This window comes from Lepisosteus platostomus, chromosome 9, assembly GCF_059453375.1.
Source record: "Lepisosteus platostomus isolate fLepPlt1 chromosome 9, fLepPlt1.hap1, whole genome shotgun sequence".
NCBI classification, from domain to species: Eukaryota; Metazoa; Chordata; class Actinopteri; order Semionotiformes; family Lepisosteidae; genus Lepisosteus; species Lepisosteus platostomus.
The window spans coordinates 56,207,728-56,226,489 of NC_142619.1; the positions used below are offsets into that span (position 1 = coordinate 56,207,728).

Here is an 18,762-nt window from a genome sequence, read left to right on the forward strand (position 1 = left end):
CGTGGTAAGTCCAGCTTTGATTCATCCAATTAAGACTTTACAACAGAGCTGCTGAAGACTGCTGGTGAAAAAAAAATCTTGCTTAACACTTGTGTGATTTCCAGCTGGCTCAAAGTGCTTTCGCATGCACTATATTTGCAGTATTACATAATGAAAACATAATGAACATTTCCCATGACCTGTAGAAGAACTTTGTGCAGTAGCTGCAGCTGGTTCTCATAGAAGATGCTCTGTACTGCTGTGTGAATTACGCAGACGATAGTAAAACTGACACAGCTGTGAAGTCTTTAGTCAATTTAATATGATATGGATGATGCCAAATAGACCCATGCATTTTCTATCTCCTGGGAGCTGAGATTCATTTTTTTCAATTTATTATGAAGCCACATTGAGAAATGGTTTGACACAAGGATCAATACCTTACAAAAACAATAAAATATTCAATGAAATGAGGACTGTAGTAGAAATGGCTAAATATTTAGAAACTACTGTTCTTTTCTGTGTTCCATGTTCATTTCCATTCAAGAACATAAGAACAGTTACAAAAATCAGCAGGCCATTCCACCTACCCAGCCTGTTTGTTAGTAGCGACAAATAAAACAAATAAAATGCCTCCCATAATAATAATAAACTTAATTTTATATAGCACCTTTAAAGATGGCTTCTCAAAGTGCTTTACAGAATGACAACAGCAATAAAAAATACACAACACATGCACAACGAGAATACACAATGATCAGTTAACAGTTTTAAATGCACTTCCTACCAGATTTCACTTATATCTTGCTTTGTATTTTATATGGATGATTTTGTCAGTGCCCTTGAGAATTTTTTAATTCTTGTATCAAATACTTTTGCAATCTTTGTTTAAGTCAAAAGAGTTTCAGGTCCATCAGCCTGCATCTAGCTGCTCCTCTCTGGATTCCAGAGCAGTAATGTATTTCTATACTATGGTGACCAATATTCTATTAGGACTTACTATTGTGTTATACAATTTGGATAAAACATCCCTTAATTTACATTTAACTACAGTATGTATCCTAACATTTAGTTTGCCTTTTTAATTGGATCCATGCATTACCTGCCTGCATGCAAAACCCTGCTCTTGTCTGCATTAAACATCATCTGCTACAGTAGGTGTTTGTCCAGTCTTCAATTGTATAAACATCTTTTTGAATTTCATTTGCTGGTTCTACATTGTTTGACAGTCCTACGGATTTGGTATGACCTGCAAATTAGACTAGTTTGCTTAATATACTGTATCAGCATCTAGATCATTGATATAAATAAGGAAGAGCAGTGGTCCTAGTATACAGTAGATCCATTTTGGTACCCCAATCTTAAAATTCACTCTCTTGTTATTAACCAATTCACAATCCAAACTACATTTCCCTGCTTGCTAACTACATTTTTAAAAACCTTCTGAAAATTTAAATACACCATATCAGATGGTGGGTGGAGCAGAGCAGTGGCTCTGTGGCTAAGGATCTGCACCTGTGGTTGAAGGTTGCTGGTTCAAATCCTGCAGCTGGTGGAGGAATCCTACTCTGTTAGGCCCTTGAGCAAGGCCCTTAACCCCCACTGGTCCAGGGGTATTGTGTAAATGGCTGACCCTGTGCTCTGACCCCAAGCTTCTCTCTGTCTGTGTGTCTCATGGAGAGCAAGCTGGGGTATGTGAAAAGACAAATTCCTAATGCAAGAAATTGTAAATGGCAATAAAGTGACCTTATCTTATTATGATCTGTGTATTCATTACTGTTGTTGCTCGTGCAAAAGAACTCTACAAAATGTGTTGAGGCAAGACCTACTGTATCTTTTCTAAATCTATGCTGACTATTCTCTAGTATCTGATTTCCATATAGGTGATCTTCTAATTTATTTCTACTAATTGTTTCAATGATCTTCCGTGTAATCGTAATGGGTGAGTGCTATATTAGCAGTCCTTCTATCAGTAGGTGTTACTCCTTCCTGACTTGAGAGAGTGCTGGGAGAGCTGCGTCAATAACGTCTGGGTAACACCTCTTAACATACTGTAGCGTTAACATATTAACCCACTTATCTGATATACTTAAGGATTGACATATGGTCTGGTAAGATACCATTGTACCTTGGAGATTTTGTTCATTTTATGTGCTCCTGTAACACATAACACTTCTGTCTCCTATATGTTAACATCATCCAACACAGTCCTCGGTGTTGGCTCACTCTGAGCCATGTCTTTTTTTCCTTTGGAAACATCTGAGTGAAATATTCATTTAGTACAGGCTAGGCAAAACCCACTTTTTCAAACTACAGTAAATGCTGACTATTTCTTAGTATCTAATTTCCATACTGATTATCCTCTAGTTTAGTTCTAACAACTGTTTCTATAACCTTACATGTAAAAGAAGTCAAACTTATTGTTTTTTAATGACTTGGTTCAGTTTTGTCATCCTTGTTACAGTGTGAACGAGCAGTACTTTGGCAATTCTCTAGTTCATAATAATAATTCCTTATACTTACAGTACATAGCGCTTTTCTGGACAGTCCACTCAAAGCGCTTTACAGGTAATGGGGACTCTCCTCCACCACCACCAGTGTGCAGCCCCACCTGGATGATGGAACAGCAGCCATAGTGCCCTGGTTCGCTCACCACACATCAGCTATCAGTGGGAAGGAGAACAGAGTGCTGAAGCCAATTTACAGAAGGGAATTATTAGGAGGCCACCTGGACTGAGTGATTGCTGGAAGAGTTGTGTCAATTTTTGTATTTACTGGAGTAATTCAAGGGGCGTACCTTGTTCATGAGTACAATATCAGCGTCTCAGCTGAGATTTAAACCCTAAATGCTCTCTTCCAGACGTCATACCACTCTTTCACCACACTGTGCAATTACAGTAAAGTCACAAAAATTAAAGAGATTAAGAAGGAATCTAAATTGAAATTTTGCTACAGTACAAGAGAGATGCTGGCTGGAATTTAGTTGGAAGATAATTCGATTTTCTATCTGGGCTGGTAAGATGCCGTGAATGACTATATCGTAGTTGGAAAGTATAAACTTGCTATACTTACTACTTAACAGTGGCACGAAGGCTGATATATGGAATGAAGTGCGTTTGCTACACATTGATACAGATATATGACAGATTTCCAAGAATTTGGCTTTTTTTCCAGAACCAAGCTAAATTCTATAGGGTCATACTTCCATCTAGTGGCAGCTGTAGGAAGGATTATACCTCAGAGGAATTTTCCTGCCTTGCAAAGTGACAGCGTTACGTATCCCCAGAAATCTCGGAAAACTGACAAAGGAGAGAACGTTCCGGTTTACTTTTATTTTACCTGCTGTAAGTCCATCGTTTTTCGATTTACTCAAACCTGCAACACTTTCTCCTCTCACCCTGTGATCTGTGCGGGTCCTAATGCCCAAATATAGTGAGGGCGACACTATACTGTAAAAAGGCGTCATCCTTTGGATGATAGCGAGGTCCTGACGCTCTGTGGTCATTAGAAATCCCTGGGTGTTTCTCGAAAAGAGTAAGGTGTTAACCCCATGTGCCAGCCAAATTTCACCCTGGCCTTTACCAGTTATGGCGTCCTAATAATTCCGATCTCTGAACTGGCTTCATCACTCTGCTCTCCTCCCCACTGAGAGCTGGAGCGCACTGGCGCACTTTGGCTGCCGTCGCATCATCCAGGTGGGTGCTGCACATTGGCGGTAGAGGAGGGAAGTCTCCATTATGTGTAAAGCGCTTTGAATGCCCAGACAAGCGCTTTGTAAGTGTAAGGAATAATAGTAATTATTTTATTAATAAAGCGCCTTTCCAATCCCAAGGACGCATCGTGAATGTACATCATGAATAAAGAAAAAACAAAAAAAAGTACAATAAAAGTAAAAAAAAACGAGCATACGGATATTCACAGAATGCCTGTAAGCAATCATAGAACTTTGTACAAAGCTAAGTTTTAAGTTTGGATTTAAAGAGAGTTACGGAAGTTGTCTCTCGTAGTCTGAGGAAGGTATTTGCACAACACTGGAGCAGCAGCGACAGACAGAGGCACAGTCACCAGAAGTCCGTGATTTAGTCCAGGGGACAGTGTCCGGCGGACCGGCCTCGACTGAACTGATCCTGCGTGGGGGAGTGTAAACATGGAGGGGTTCAGAAGTGTAGGAAAGACTAATTTAGACTGATCAATTTTCACACTCGTCTGTCGGGGAAAAAAGCAGGTTTAGTGTGTATATAAAGGTCAGGTTTCTGTGTATATACATTATATTAAAAAATGTCCCGTATACAGTATCTGAGACTCCTGTCACCAGGAACTGATTGCGGCGGAGACTGGAGATTCGTTCTTTTTACGAACTACAACTCTTAATTTTAAATTTCTTTTCAAAGGTTTATATATTTTGTTTTACAGAGTCAGAATTTGTATCGCCTTCTGATAAAAATCTTCATTTATTGCAATTAATAATTCGATGTATACAGTATGCGCAAATGCCGCAATAAAACAAGGTACTGTACAAAAAAGGTAAAGATGATGTGCTCTGATCATCCTCTGCTCTGTTATAATTAAAACGCCAATTATTGTCTCAACGTTAATATCGTATTGCACTTATGCCCGATTATCGAAAACAGGGGGGAGATGGAGTTCACGGGGATAATCACTTAATTCAGATTTTATTCGTAGTAGGTAACCATTTTCGCTTTATTTAGCGAAGAACGATAATCAGTATTTTACACAATAATCGATTATAAAAAGAAGACATAACACAACGAGAAAAATTCACTTTTGTCTTAATACACTTCAAATTATCTAATTTACCTATCACCCGTTGTATTTATGCAATAAAAAATATCCTCGTTAGCTAATTTTACATAAGGGATGACTGAAGCCGATCGGTTTTCCACCACGTACAGATGCGTTTAAACAGCCTTTTGTAATCGCTTAAAATTGTGCTTAATCCACTTTTAAAACACTTTCCTCCGGGTTACGTTTCCAGGCGGCTGTTCGCTGCGTGACGTAATAAACTGGTTTTGCATCCCATCATGCCTAGCGAATTTATTTTATACACTTCGCTGACTATTTTCTGAAAATGAAAACGGTTGCACGGTAAATATATAAATAGACTGAAGTACCAAAAGTAAAATAATACTCTAATGGTATTTCTGTGTCAGAACTGTAATCTAATATGCCGGCGATATCATACTACCATATCCAGCAGAGTATGTTACAGAGGTGGGTACCCTCTCGGAAGGAGCATGGTGTCAGCTTTGCGCAGTGGCAGTATCGTAGCCTATGAGGTTTATCCGAGGCGCGATTATTGCTAGTTGAAAACTTTTCCCAATACCCCGCCGTGACGACTTGAAATATAGTCGGCATTGGCAATTTTTGACAGTCTCTAAGGAGACTGATAACATTGTTAAAAAACAGATGAAACTAAAGATCAATGTTTTAAGTGTAGGTTGAATACTAGAGTGTATTCTAATAACCGGGTTTGTAGTGGTTCATAGGTCCCAGTAGTGGTGTTGTTAGGTAGTGTTGATTTTGTTATTTGGAGTTATTACGATAAGTAGCTGCAGGTGTTTTCTTCGCTGAAAGAACAGATGGCTTTTCGATTATGGGACCGCCTACAGGTTCCTGAGGGAAACGGGAAGAAAAATGGTAATAAACCTTCACTTTTGTTCCTTTGCTGTCTGCAGTCTCCATGTGTTCGAGAAATCAAGTTCTTTTTCCATAGGGGAAACGCTTGAGAATATATAAAAACCGGACAGAAGGGGGTTATAGTATAAACCCCCTTACAGTGGCAGTGTGTCAGTCGGACGCGGCTGGTAGTTCAAATCGCCAATTCCAAACCTTTTTCTAACGTGACTTGAACATTTATGCTGAAAACAATATTTACAACGTTCGTTATACAAAACAAGTGTTTAAAACCTGTTATTTCAGACCTACCTGGTCGCCATTCAGAAAGGAAGAGACGGTGCAGTGAGGTAAAACACAACTTAATTTCTTAACCGCGTAGTTTGTCATTTTATGTCTTGCACGAGCGGAGGGAGTGTTATTTTCACTCGTTTTTACAAATCACACGCATGAAGTTCAGAAACGTATGTTGGTATGAAACAAGGTTTTATGTATGTCTTGTATTTTTGTGTGCAACGTGTAGCTTTATTTTTATGAAATAGCAGTCCGATCAAAAGCAAAGGGCGATGGGAAATAATACAATATTCAAATAAGGACTTTGCGACACGTCACGTTTCTTGTCGCTACCGTACGACGTAGAAAAGTGTCGCAATCCTTTGCTGAAGCTTCATTGTAGTGTGCGATACCATACCGATGTGCAGTATTTCTAAAGCCGAATGAATTGATTGAATGGTGCCCTAGCGTAACCTAATTTTTAATCGTGGTGAGAATCGGGTCTGATAAATTATGATGCGAGTACAGTGTTTTCGAGGAGCGAGTCTAGAAATGAATGTGTAATGAGCTTATAGTCCTGATATTACGGTAGTGGCGACATATGCCTAGGAAGTAGCGTTTCCAATTTTTCAGCCTGACGGTATTGCATGACATTGTTTTGTTTGATCCGGGGCCACCCCTCGAAAACGACTATATAGTGACAGTTTTGCCTCTTCCTGCAGGATTTCCAGGTTGGCGGTTCCGCGCACGGCACGTAGCTGCGGCAAAGCATGGATCCGCCTGCGGAGGAGTTCAATGGCTCTGCCGGGGCGAGCTCCGGTGCCGCCGCGTCCCGTAAACACAAGCTCAGCTGCCTCGGCGGAGATCCCAAAGAGAAACCGGGGGCCGGCAGCGCCCCCAAAACGGAGGACGGGCGCAGCCCCCTGGCGAAGAAAAAGAAAGAGGAGCCCGGTAGGAAGAGGCACTTCGCGGCCCTGATCCTAGCGAGGGGGGGCAGTAAGGGCATCCCATTGAAGAATATCAAGATGCTAGCCGGCGTCCCGTTAATCGGGTGGGTGCTGAGGGCGGCCATTGACTCCGAGATGTTTGACAGGTAGGGGCTCCTTTACGACCCAGCCGACATCGGTCCATACATGTGAGCGAAGGGGGTTAAATATAAATACATCTTCACGAACCTGTGGCTCTCGGGCGTTATAAAAAAAAAAGAAAATGGAGCAAATGCAGCGGATTCACTAGACCCGCTGCAAATACTGCAGCCTCTTATGCCTCTTGAAGGTGTTCGGGGTGCAATAAGATCCTTGCAGTTGACTTTCTTTTTACTTATGTTTCCGTATCTGTTTAAAATGCAATAAGCTGTCTGAAGTTCCGCCAGTGATTTCGGCTAGTATGCCTGGGCATTATCGTTTTTATATGTTCTGTTAACCAGCGTGTGGGTTTCTACGGACCATGACGAGATCGAGAAGGTTGCCAAGACCTTTGGGGCGCAAGTTCACCGCAGGAGCCCCGAGGTGTCCAAAGACTCCTCGAGCTCCTTAGAGACCATCCAGGAGTTCTTGAGACTCAACCCAGGTACGGCGGTCCCAGCTCCCCAACCCCATCGGCCTCCTTTTAACTTTCAGTTCCGTTTCTTCCCTAGTAAATTCGCAGCTCGTTGACATTCTCATCCTTTTAGATTTAAAGATCCAAAATGCAGGCTGTAACCTCGTCGAAGCTCTCTCTTCAGTCTTGTTAGTAAAAAATAAGACTGGAATACCCTTCAGGGGGAATGCTAGTTGTTAGAAAGAAAAGCATTGCTTGTAGAGAATTTCTCCAAATAATCCTAATGTAGTAGTCAACCTTTTTTTTTTTAGGATGTTAAAATTATTTTAGAAAAAAAGCATGAGGTATAAGTGTTAGGAACTGGGCTGAGATGCAGTGGCGTGACCCAGGGAGATATATAAAAGCTTGTGTGACTTGCCTGTTTGTTGCAGAGGTAGATATTGTTGGCAACATCCAGGCCACCTCCCCATGTCTACACCCCTTCCACCTGAAGAAGGCCGTGGAGATGATCACGGAGGAGGGCTACGAGTCCGTCTTCTCTGTGGTGAGGCGCCACCACTTCCGCTGGCAGGAGGTCAGGAAAGGAGGTACTCTCGGCCGGGCACTAGGAATTTCTGCACTGGAGCACAATTCAGACGCGGGTGGTCATATGAGGCGCGTCAGCTGTATAAGCAGTGACAAATGGTGATTTGGCTTCAGATGCAGAGTGCTAGAGTCGTCAGGTGCTCCTCATGCAGCCCCAGCAGTTTTAACTGCACAACAACATCGACGCACATGGATGGTGATGCTTGAATCGAGGCTCAATCGAGTCTGCTCTGAAGCGTTGGCGCTCAGTAGCGCCTTCTGGCAGATTGCCATCTCAAGTATTTTCAGAGTGTGGAAAGGCAGAACTTGCCCTGCCCCGGAGGATGCCACCCTGCTAGTGTCTCATTTCAGTGACGTTACAGTGACTCAAGTCAGCGAGAGCAGAAGAAGTCAGCTGCTGCCAATAATTGGCAATAGCTCTGGGGGTTGGGGAGGAGGAGAGACAACATGTGGGTGAAAGCTTTTCTACCAGTCCTTGAGGTGTGTGTGTGTGTGTGTTGGGAGCTGAGTGAAATTCCCACTTTGAACTTTTCAGAAGACAGGTGCACAAAGCCTCTGAACTTGAACCCAGCCAAGAGGCCGCGCCGGCAGGACTGGGATGGAGAGCTGTGTGAGAACGGCTCCTTCTACTTCGCTACCAGGGAGCTGGTTGAACAGGGGTACCTGCAGGTACTGACATGCTTTTAAAAACAGAGGCAAACCATGATCAGTGCATCTATTCATTTCTCATTGCCATGCAATTAAGCTATTGAATTTCCCCAGGTCCTCATTGGTCTGTCTAAGTGTACATGCTAACCATGTTTGATGTGATTTTGTAGATGAGGCTGTATGGGTGGTATTTCTAAGGTGAATTGCAGTAACCCAAAGTCATTTCTCTCCCATCATAAAGGATGGATGTCTTTTTCATCGGAGGACACCTGGTGATCCAAAGCTCCCCTCGCTTGTAGATGCATTGTGGTTTGAGGCTAATGAAACGGGAAAAGAATGAATGAATTTCCCAACGTTCAGGAAATAAATATCTTCAATCTTTAGAGAGTGTTGGATCTTAAAAATAGAAATTGATTTGAATACGGTATGTTAACTAAAGTCATTTGCAAATTCCGTTTTATTTCAGGGTGGTAAGATGTCCTACTATGAAATGCTACCAGAGTACAGCGTGGATATTGATGTGGATATTGACTGGCCGGTTGCAGAGCAAAGAGTCCTCAGGTTAAGAACAATAAATTATTAAAATAAATAAAAGAATTATAGCTGGAATGAGTATGAATGTCACCGTACGAAGATCTGTAAACAAGAGGAGCACATTCAGTCCGTCCAACTTGTTCATTTTTGTCATTAATTGATCCTAGGAGCTCACTCAGCTATGCCATGAAGTCAAGACATTTCATGTCCCTTGCTTTGTATTTGTCCCACCATAAATTTGATTTACACCCTTTTAAATGCCCTTTGCAGCTTCTAAAGTGTTTGCAGTTAGGTATCACCTGTGAACATGACTAGTTGGCTAGGTATACCAGAAGCTAGATTCCCTTATCTCCGAGATGCTGGACTTCATTCGTTACTTTTCATTTTCTGTTGTAAAAAGCAGGAAGCATACGATTTTCTTCCTTTGGGGTGGCTGTGTCAGGTACAAAAAATAAAAAGGGATGGAAAAGTACCAACAAAGATAGAGTGGCAGATAAGCAGTAGTGAAAATAGTGAGCGAGAAATTAAAAAAATTAAAACCCCAATGTTGCAGATATACCCGAGCGGTGGATAGTTTTGGGGCACGTGAGTTCTTTATTCTCTGGTGGAAAAAATGTCAAATATTTATCAACATTAACAATAAAACAAAAAATGTTAGATAACAAACATTGTGTAATGTTATACTGTTGATAAAAATACATTTTAGAGGTGACAGACCCAGAAAACTCAGAATGCTAAACCTAATCTGAAACACTGTATAAAACCCTTAATGGATCTTTATGACCACTGTAACATAAGGAATACAAATATTAAATGTATTTGTACACACAATCTCAAGCATGACTTACAGTATATGACAGAAATTTGTAGCTAAGCAAATTCAGACTTGAATGGAGCTTTTGCAAAGTACATTTCGACCACTTTCTGCGCCCAATATAACGGAACCACAATCTACGCAAAATACTTTTACTTTCATCCTTGAATAAGCAATAATTCAGACTTCTGTTCCTCTTTCCTGTAGGTATGGCTACTTTGGAAAGGACAAGTTAGAGCATGTGAAGCTGTTTGTGTGTAATATTGAAGGCTGCCTGACTAACGGACAGGTGTACCTGTCAGCCAATGGAGAAGAGCTGATTTCTTTTAATATCAAAGACAGTGTGGGAATCAAAATGCTCCAGGACCAGGGAGTGGAGGTATGTACATTCATTATTGCATTCTTTGTATTCTACCAGTACACCTGTTAGGGTTGTTCTTAGTATCTGATATAGCCAGCAGCCATATCACCCTGCAACTCACTGCTGGTAGCCTACTGAAGCTAAGCAGGTGTGAGCCTGGTCAGTACCTGGATGGGAGACCTCCCGGGAAAAACTAACGTTGCTGCTGGAAGAGGTGTCAGTGGGGCCAGCAGGGGGCACTCACCTTGTGGTCTATGTGGGTCCTAATACCCCTCTATAATGATGGGGACACTGTACTGTAAAAGCTTTATGTCTCACCTTTCAGATGAGACATAAAACAGAGGTCCTGACAAATTAGGTCATTACAAATCCCAGTAATGTGTTTCTTGAAAAGAGTAGGGGTGTTACCCTGGCATCCTAACCAAGTTTCCCTGGCCTTTGCCAATCATTGCCTCCTAATAATCCACATTGTCCATCCATCCATTGTCCTCCACACTAATAGCTGATGTGTGGGGAGTGTTCTGGTGCACTATGGCTGCCGTCACATCATCCAGGTGGGGCTGCACACTGGTGGTGGTGGAGGGGAGTCCCCATTACCTGTAAAGTGCTTTAAGTGGAGTGTCCAGAATAAGCAATTATTATTATTATTTCATAATTCTTAATAACAGACTAGTTGTAGTTAATAATACAATCAAAATAAGAAGGCAAAGCTTAGAAATCTATTGCCACTGCAGCCGTAGCTTATTCTTTTTTTATCTTCTTAACTGTGCAACATGTTTATGATAGTCTATAAAAGCAATTTAAAAGTCAGGTTTAAAAAAAAGACATAGGTTGTTATTGCTTAGAGCAGATCAGAGAAAGTCTACAATCTTTTACTGCCTGGATTTCATAGTAGTGTAACATCCTGTTAATAAGTTAATAAGTAACTAATTTGTTGTCTGGCCTTCCAGAGTCTGCAGTTTTCTACCAGTATTTTTTATAGCTGTGGCAATGAGAGTGGGACTCTAGACTAGACTAATCTATTGTCTGAATCCTCCCTGAATGCCCTAGTTACTCTCTCTTTATCCATGGCTTGTTAAGGAGATGTAATTTATTTCTGAAACATTCTGACTTAACTACCTTAACTACCTCTGCTCTTTTACTCTGCCTCCTTGAACAGTTATTCTAAACCATGTTGAGTAAGGCTGTAAAAATGTCTTATAAAATAATTAAAGTTAGTGACATCGCTAGAGAGGCACAGAATTTGGCAAAAATATCTTGCTGAAAACAAGTTTGAGGTGCCTCGGGAAAACACAGTGTCCCTTTTCTTTCATAGTTCATGCAGATATTAGTTAATTCAGATTTTCTAGCTGTTCCAGAACAAACAACATTAATCAGGTATTCATTGTTTTACACACAAATTGATAATAGATAAATACTTTATTGTCCACTACTGTGGAAACTTGTCTTTGGCTTCTCGCATAAAAGTACAAAACACGTATGGCAGAACATGAAAGTCACATAAAATCACATAAATATACATGAAATCAGAACAACAGTATGTAATATATAAATAAATGGATGAATAAATAGGTAGTGGGAGGGTCTACATTTACATACATTCATTGAGCAGTTTTTTTGTAGAGAGGACAAAGGACTTTTTATGTTTTTATGTGAATCTGATACCCTATACTGTCTCCCTGATGGGAGCGCTATGGGTTGAGAATAGCGTGGAATCAGCTGTGAGGTTCTGAGGTTCTCACTATTCTGAGAACTGTATCATTATATAAATTGCTAATTGCTGGGACTGCTGTTTCCCAATGATTTTTCCTGCTGTTTTCTCAGTCTTGGACAGTTTGGTTTTACATTTCAACCCGAGGTTTCCATACCAAATTGTTATATGAAATGCCAGTATGCTCTCAAAAAGGCTTTGATATGCCAACTCTGGGACATTTCGAATGACATTCAAGTTCTTTAGTCTTTGAATTAAAGACAGCCTTTGATTTGCTTTCTTAAAAAATATTGTCTGTTTTCTTAGTGTAACTCAGCCTGTGATCAATGTGTTCCCAGATTTTTTAAACTCTCCACAACGTCTACAGACGGACAATTAAGTACTATTGGCTGCAAAGGTTGCCCACCATCTGTTTAAAAAGAACTAATGACACCTAACGCACAACTTAAATGTCATAATACAGTGAGACTATATTTCTAAACCATATTTAGAAAGAGTGCAAAAATGACTTATTCAGTAATAAAATTTTGGTTAGTGGTGTCTCTAGGGTAGTACAGCATTTGGCAATAATAAAATATTGTCATCTTTCCACTGTGCTGCAGGTGGTGCTTACCTCCTGCAGTGACTGTCCCATTCAGAAACTGATGGCCAGGAAGATGGGCTGCCTGCTTCAACAGAATGAACCGGACAAGCTGAAGCTAGTGGAATCCCTCATGAAGGAAAGGAACCTGACATGGAATGAGGTAGCTTATCTTGGTGAGTCCCTGCTTCTGCGACTTTCATTCAGAGTGGCTCGTGATGGGTCCACCGCAAAAAGACAACTGGAACGCCTTGGATCCTCGCTCCACTGGGATGCGAATCTTTTCCTTGGCCATGAATCCTCTGTTCTTGCATTTCTGTCGGTGTCTAATTTTTATTTTCCGATATTGTGAAATGAAGAGGAGTCTTTCTGCTCCAAGTGCTACATGTTGCCTTAGCAATCATATGTTGTATGAACCCCTGTAGAAGCCGAGTTAAGACATTGCAAGAAAAAACAGCTTCAAAACACTTCTTTTACGATAGGTGTTGTGAAGGTTTTCGGTGCATTTTCAAATCATTGCACAGCTGTGATGATATTGAAAACAAGCAACAAGATTTCTGTAGCCAATTAGAGACTGAACAGTGATAATAATACTATGTGGTAATACGTTTTTTTCACCCTAGAACATAGTATATGTTATTCAAATTGTAATTGCTAGTAACATATGTGATGATTGTGACACTTTAGCTTAAAGGGGAACTGCAATGATAGTTTTATATTAGGGGTTAGAATCAGCATTGATGAGTGCATTTCAAAATACAATACGTAATTTGTAAAACGTATACAGTAACATGTAAAACCTCCAATTTACATCACAAAATGGACAATTTCCATCTATGTGCAGTGCCATGTTTTGTGATTCAGAACAAAACAGAGGCAACAAACATCTGGTGACATGCTGTGGCCTTATTATACTGTAAAAAAGTAGGCTTATGAATACATCTCTTTAACTCTTTGACACCTGAAGAAGGATCCACAGCTGAAATGTTGTGTTTCTTTTCTTCTCTGTTTTGCATGAAAGAAACCTTGACTTGTTCCTTTACATCTCTTTAAATCCAATAGAAATATCGCTCTCAATTTTCAGACAGTTTTGCCGACAAATACTTGTTAACGCTGCGTGCGGATCACGTTGGAGCATGTCTGCTGTGAAATGTCTGCTGCGACCCCGTAATTAGTCACTCGTACTTGGCACTACATTAGGAATTACATGACATTAGGAAGGGCTGCTTCAATTCGTGGCAACTCGAATCCGAGTCTGAGACAACATGGTGACTCACAGTACTTTCACAAAGTTGACGATTTTGTGCTTAATTCAAAATGTGTAAAATCGCTCTATAACGTCAATGAATTTATTTTGTTGCCAAGAATTAATGAACCTGAGAAACGGGGACTGCAGTTCCCCTTTAAGGAGTCCGTTACTGTTACACGTAGCCTGTGCTGTATTAACTGCCATTGGTCCCACCACTCCGCCGTCTCCCAGGTTACGATGAGCCGGATGTGAAGTGTCTGAATCTGGCGGGAATAAGTGGGGTGCCCCCGGACGCCCTCGGGGTCGCTCTCAAGTCGGCGAAGTACACATGTCGGAACCCGGCGGGCGAGGGGGCGGTGCGGGAGCTGGCCGAGCACATCCTGCTCTTGAAGGAGAAGGCCCGGTCCAAGTCCAACCAGGACAGGATTGACCGCAGCACCTTTTAACTCGCTCGGCAAGGACGCTGCTCCCTGTCCAGGAGCCAACTGTTCGAACCAACCAAAATGCTCCAAATCAAAGTTCTGTTTTTTTTTTTTTTTTTTTTTTTTAGGGTTTCCCCTCAGCAATCTGGCATGTTCTCTCATGTCATCATTGTTTAAAAACATAAGAACAGTTACGAGCCTTGGGAGACCGCTTGGCCCAAAGTTTAACACATCACCTGATCCAATTGTGATATTTCTCCTTCATTAGGTCCTGGGATCCCTTTAGTGGAATTTATTCGAGGGGAATTTTTAAATTTTTCTGTTGCACTATCAAGTAAAAATGCAGTTTTTAAGTGTATCCTCCGAATGTATCCCATTACCTTTTCCAATAATATTGCGTGACTGTAAAACATACCATTTACAAAATTATACTATCGAATTGCTTTGATAGTATACAGTTGTTTGCAAATTTTTACAATATTTGAAATAGCATCTGTTTTTTAACCTGTTAAAATGGTAACAAAAGTTATAACAAAACTGCTGTATAGTGTTGAAGGATGTTGCTTTTAAGCAGTACAAATTTGCATCTCAAGGGGATACAGCTGAGGGGTTGTGGGTTCAAATCCCATGTAGGAAGCTGCTCTTGTACCCATGATCATGGTGCAGGTCCATCACTCAGACCTCTCCAGCGAATGCCCTGCTGTATAAATGGCTGCTTCCCAGGTTGTCATGGTGAATGAGAATTTTTCCTCAGTTGATTTATCTGTTTAATTAAAGGATTAAATTAAAAAATTAAGATTTGTTCAAAGAAAGGATTAGCAGCTAAGCGTGGGTGCTTTGGCAAAATAGCATTTTATATTAACACTACTGTTTTCTGTTTTTAATTCTGAGGTGTTTTAGCTTTAAAAAAACGGATGTATTTTAATGTATTTTGATTGTTTTCTCATGTTGTGTTCTATTTTGTATCTCCTTTATAAAAAGAAATCTGAAATGAACTATGAATCTAAAAAACGTGTACACATGAAATAAGATGCTGATATTTTGTGCTTTTTTATCTTGTTCAGTTTCACAATGCTGTACAGTACATGTTAAATGGTTTGATTATGATTGCATTGATCACCAGTTATTTCAGATTAAATTATGAATACGTTTGTTTGAGGTTTTGAGATTACAGAGAATGATATATTTTATTAAAAGTTCTAGATCAGACGGGGGGGGGCTTGATTGTAGTCTTTCTTTGAAAAATAGGACTGCTGCAAATTCAGTTCTTTCAGTCATTGGTATTCAAACTAGTACATGAAAATGTATACACCTATTGTACTAGTGAGATATGAAAGAATGTGAAAAGCAGCCATGTTTTTCTTTTGTTTTAGATAACCAGGTTGGTGCCCTAAGCTACACTATACAGTCCATTTTGGGCCACAAAAGAGTGTGGTCATCAGAAACCTCGAAACAGATTAAATGAATAAACTTGGGGGTTTTGTGTTGCACCAGCAATTTGTTTTTATCGCTAGAACAAAATCTACTAAAGACAAATCGGGAGCTGTAGATCTGTAAGTGGTCTACATTTAAACAAAAGTGGCAGCATCAACAACAACTGCAGTTGATGATAAACCTTAACATCACTTTATTAGCCCTATACAACTTCTTGCATTAGGGATTCATCCTTTTGCTTACCACAGCTTGCTCTCCATGAGACACACAGATACAGAGAGAGCCTGGGGTCAGAGTGCAGGGTCCCCTAGAGCAGTTGGGGCGAAGGGCCTTGCTCAGGGTAGGATTCCTCTGCCAGCTGCAGGATTTGAACCAGCAACCTTCCAGCCACAGGCACAGAGCCTTAGCCACAGAGCCACCACTCCACCCTGTTTTGAAAATAAACAAGAGATTCCTCTCTCTTGACTCAAGAAACCTGAGGCATTTTAAAGGAGAGGAAAGCGGTTACAATTCCCAGAGCTGAGGAGGGCAGTCCAGAAAAAGGTAAAAGGGGGAGAATGGGGAAGGTAAGCCAGTTCCTGGGAACTCGAATGCCAGTTTGAGACAACATGGAGACTTGCAGTACATTCGCAAAGTTCACAATTTTTTACAGGGAAAAACAGTGATATCAGAGTTGCTTGGAAAAGCATTAAATCCACAGTCGTTTACCTGTGTTAGACAACATGGACGGCCAACTACTGGCAAAGTACCTGGATATTGTTTTACATACCTGTAACAGTGCTCACTTTTCTGATCCTAAGGAGTTTGTTAAAACTGACATAGCGAAGGTGTACGGTTTAGGAGGATCAATGAAAGAAAGAATACAGGCTGAGATAATGTGTGTGGCAGCGTTCTTCAGATTCAGCGGATCAAATCTAGGGTATTTTATCTAGTTTTTCAGACGTCTTTTAGAAATGTGATTCATTCCCTCTCTGTGGAAGAAATTTTTCCCAATCCCCCAAAATACCTTGCCAGATGAGCTTAACAAATACCGGCCAGTGGCTCTGCCTCTGTATAAGAACTCTGGGGAGAGTAATGAAGAGATGCATTATAAAGGACCTTATTGATCCCCTGTAGTTTGCACACAGGTTAGGGAGGGGTGGAGGTGATGAAGTGCTCACTTTATTAAGCAAGGATTTTCATCTTTCACAAGGTAAAGCCAGGTGGTGGACTTTTGTTGATTTTTCCTCTTAAACCATTCATAAAATGGCACAGAAACTCACAAAGAATTTTGAATTTAATGGGAACCCAATTAGATGGTTTTAGTTTTTTGAACAAACAGGTCTTGGCAGGTGAAAGTGGAGAAATAGTCATCTAATGTACAGTATGTTGCATCTTTATTACAGCTGTAAATGTGATCCACACCTAATAATAAATGGTGAGTTAAGCGGGGGAGAGTGTAATGCATACGCCCGACAGGCACTGTGTAAGAGCCGGCTTACCAGAGCGGTGATGTCACCGCCCTTCCCTGTAATAGCAGGACCACAGCCACTGGGCTGTGGAGAGATCTCTCTTTAGCTCACCAAGCTGAGTCCCTGTTGAGTCCTGGGTTTGAGTCCCCGACGGTGGGGGGCCGACCTGATGCGGCGATGGCGCCCATGTGAACCCCGTAGCGTTACAATAATAATGCATTGAATTTATATAGCACATTACAGCGAATCTCAGTGTGCTACACTTGCTTCTTTCTGTGTTGTCAGGTGTTTCTGTTCTGCATGACCAAACATCTTTGATAGTGTGACCATCGTGGTTCTGCGCAGGTTGGAGCCCTCGCCGCTCCACCCCGATGGTTCATCCCACAACACCAGGGCACAAACCCGGGTCTCTGGCGTAATGCATCACGGAACCAGCTGCATGAGCTAAAGGCGACCTCCCTCAACCCAGGCGGCTGAGGTCCCTGCTACATGCAGGGAGGGCGATGACATCACTGTGCCCAAACTAGCTCCACTACAATAATGCATGTTCAGCTGGTCTTGCTGATGAAAGCAAACCATTGTAGGTATTTGCCTGCTCCTCCTTAGCACCCACATTATATTATACCCTTTGCTACTAACTGCTTAGTTAAATATTTACTAACACAATGAACAGTGTTCCTCCTCTTTGAATGACAGTCAAGACGGGTTTGTGAAACCTGTTGGACCTGAAGCATTGTGTGAGAGAAGGCTAATACTGTCAATAAAGGATGTTTAACTTTGCTTAATGGCTGTTAAACCAGTTTTTTTTACCAACATTGCAGTGAATGCATTGCAGTGTGGTTTATATTCAATGATGTTCTTCCCCTGTTCGAGAGGGTTTCCTCCAGGTGGAAAAATTAAAGGTGGTGCAAGTGTGTGTGTGTGCCCTGCAATGGACTGTTCTCCTGTCCAGGATGTATCCCGCTGAGCACCTGCAGTTTTCCAGGATAGGCTCCAGCTCCCCCATGATCCTGTACTGGATAAAGTGGTTAGAAAACGGATGGATGTTGTACAGTAACTGGGTATTTAAGCTTCACTATCAGACAAAAGATAGTGTCCAAAAGACAAAAGACAAAAGAAAAGTCCACTTTTCACCCCACTGCCCTCAGGCAAGAGATATAAGAGCATACGGACACTTACCACCAGATTCTTCAATAGCTTCTATCCACAAGCAGTGAGACTGGCGAACACATTTAGCCATCCCCCTCGGACCACACCTACACCATCACCATCTACCTCTCTATGATTTCTTATCTATTGCACATCTCCAGTTATTGTTTACACATCTGTATTGTTTACATTCAAACTGTCTACATGTTTACTTGCACATTGTCTATTGTTTGTTTGTACATTGTCTTGATGCACTGTTTGCACTTTGTTTTATTTTTTTACACTTGTTTTACAATCGAGAGACTTTCTGTAAGTAAGAATTCCATTGTACCAGTACCGGTTACATATGGCAATAAAGTTCAAGTTCAAGTTCAAAAGAAATGCACAAATCTCTGTAAA

At 41.1% G+C, this 18,762-nt stretch overlaps 1 protein-coding gene and 1 non-coding gene across 4 annotated transcripts; both read left to right on the forward strand.

Annotated features, from left to right (window-relative positions):
- The first annotated feature begins 5,231 nt into the window (after positions 1-5,231).
- Positions 5,232-17,994, forward strand: cmasa (cytidine monophosphate N-acetylneuraminic acid synthetase a). Of its 3 annotated transcripts, XM_088645737.1 has the most exons (10): positions 5,232-5,637; positions 5,920-5,963; positions 6,609-6,979; positions 7,313-7,455; positions 7,857-8,012; positions 8,546-8,679; positions 9,125-9,219; positions 10,214-10,385; positions 12,681-12,834; positions 14,139-17,994. In XM_088645737.1, the coding sequence occupies exons 3-10, from the start codon at positions 6,657-6,659 to the stop codon at positions 14,351-14,353; spliced, it is 1,392 nt and encodes a 463-aa protein (XP_088501863.1). In that variant the 5' UTR covers positions 5,232-5,637; positions 5,920-5,963; positions 6,609-6,656; the 3' UTR covers positions 14,354-17,994. The 3 variants fall into 3 exon arrangements, with proteins under 3 accessions (XP_088501863.1, XP_088501864.1, XP_088501865.1); XM_088645738.1 differs by lacking the exon at positions 5,920-5,963; XM_088645739.1 differs by lacking the exons at positions 5,232-5,637; positions 5,920-5,963 and adding an exon at positions 6,299-6,376.
- LOC148655292 (U4 spliceosomal RNA) lies at positions 5,243-5,383 on the forward strand. The gene has a single exon (XR_015941515.1). It is a non-coding gene; the product is annotated as a U4 spliceosomal RNA (small nuclear RNA).
- Positions 17,995-18,762: the final 768 nt, after the last annotated feature.

Bases quoted from the DNA above. Each gene is read 5' to 3' on its own strand.
- cmasa (XM_088645737.1), top strand. From the start codon at position 6,657: ATGGATCCGCCTGCGGAGGAGTTCAATGGCTCTGCCGGGGCGAGCTCC. The intron at 8,013-8,545 runs GTACTCTCGGCC...TGAACTTTTCAG, and splicing joins GCAGGAGGTCAGGAAAGGAG to AAGACAGGTGCACAAAGCCT. The intron at 8,680-9,124 runs GTACTGACATGC...GTTTTATTTCAG, and splicing joins TTGAACAGGGGTACCTGCAG to GGTGGTAAGATGTCCTACTA.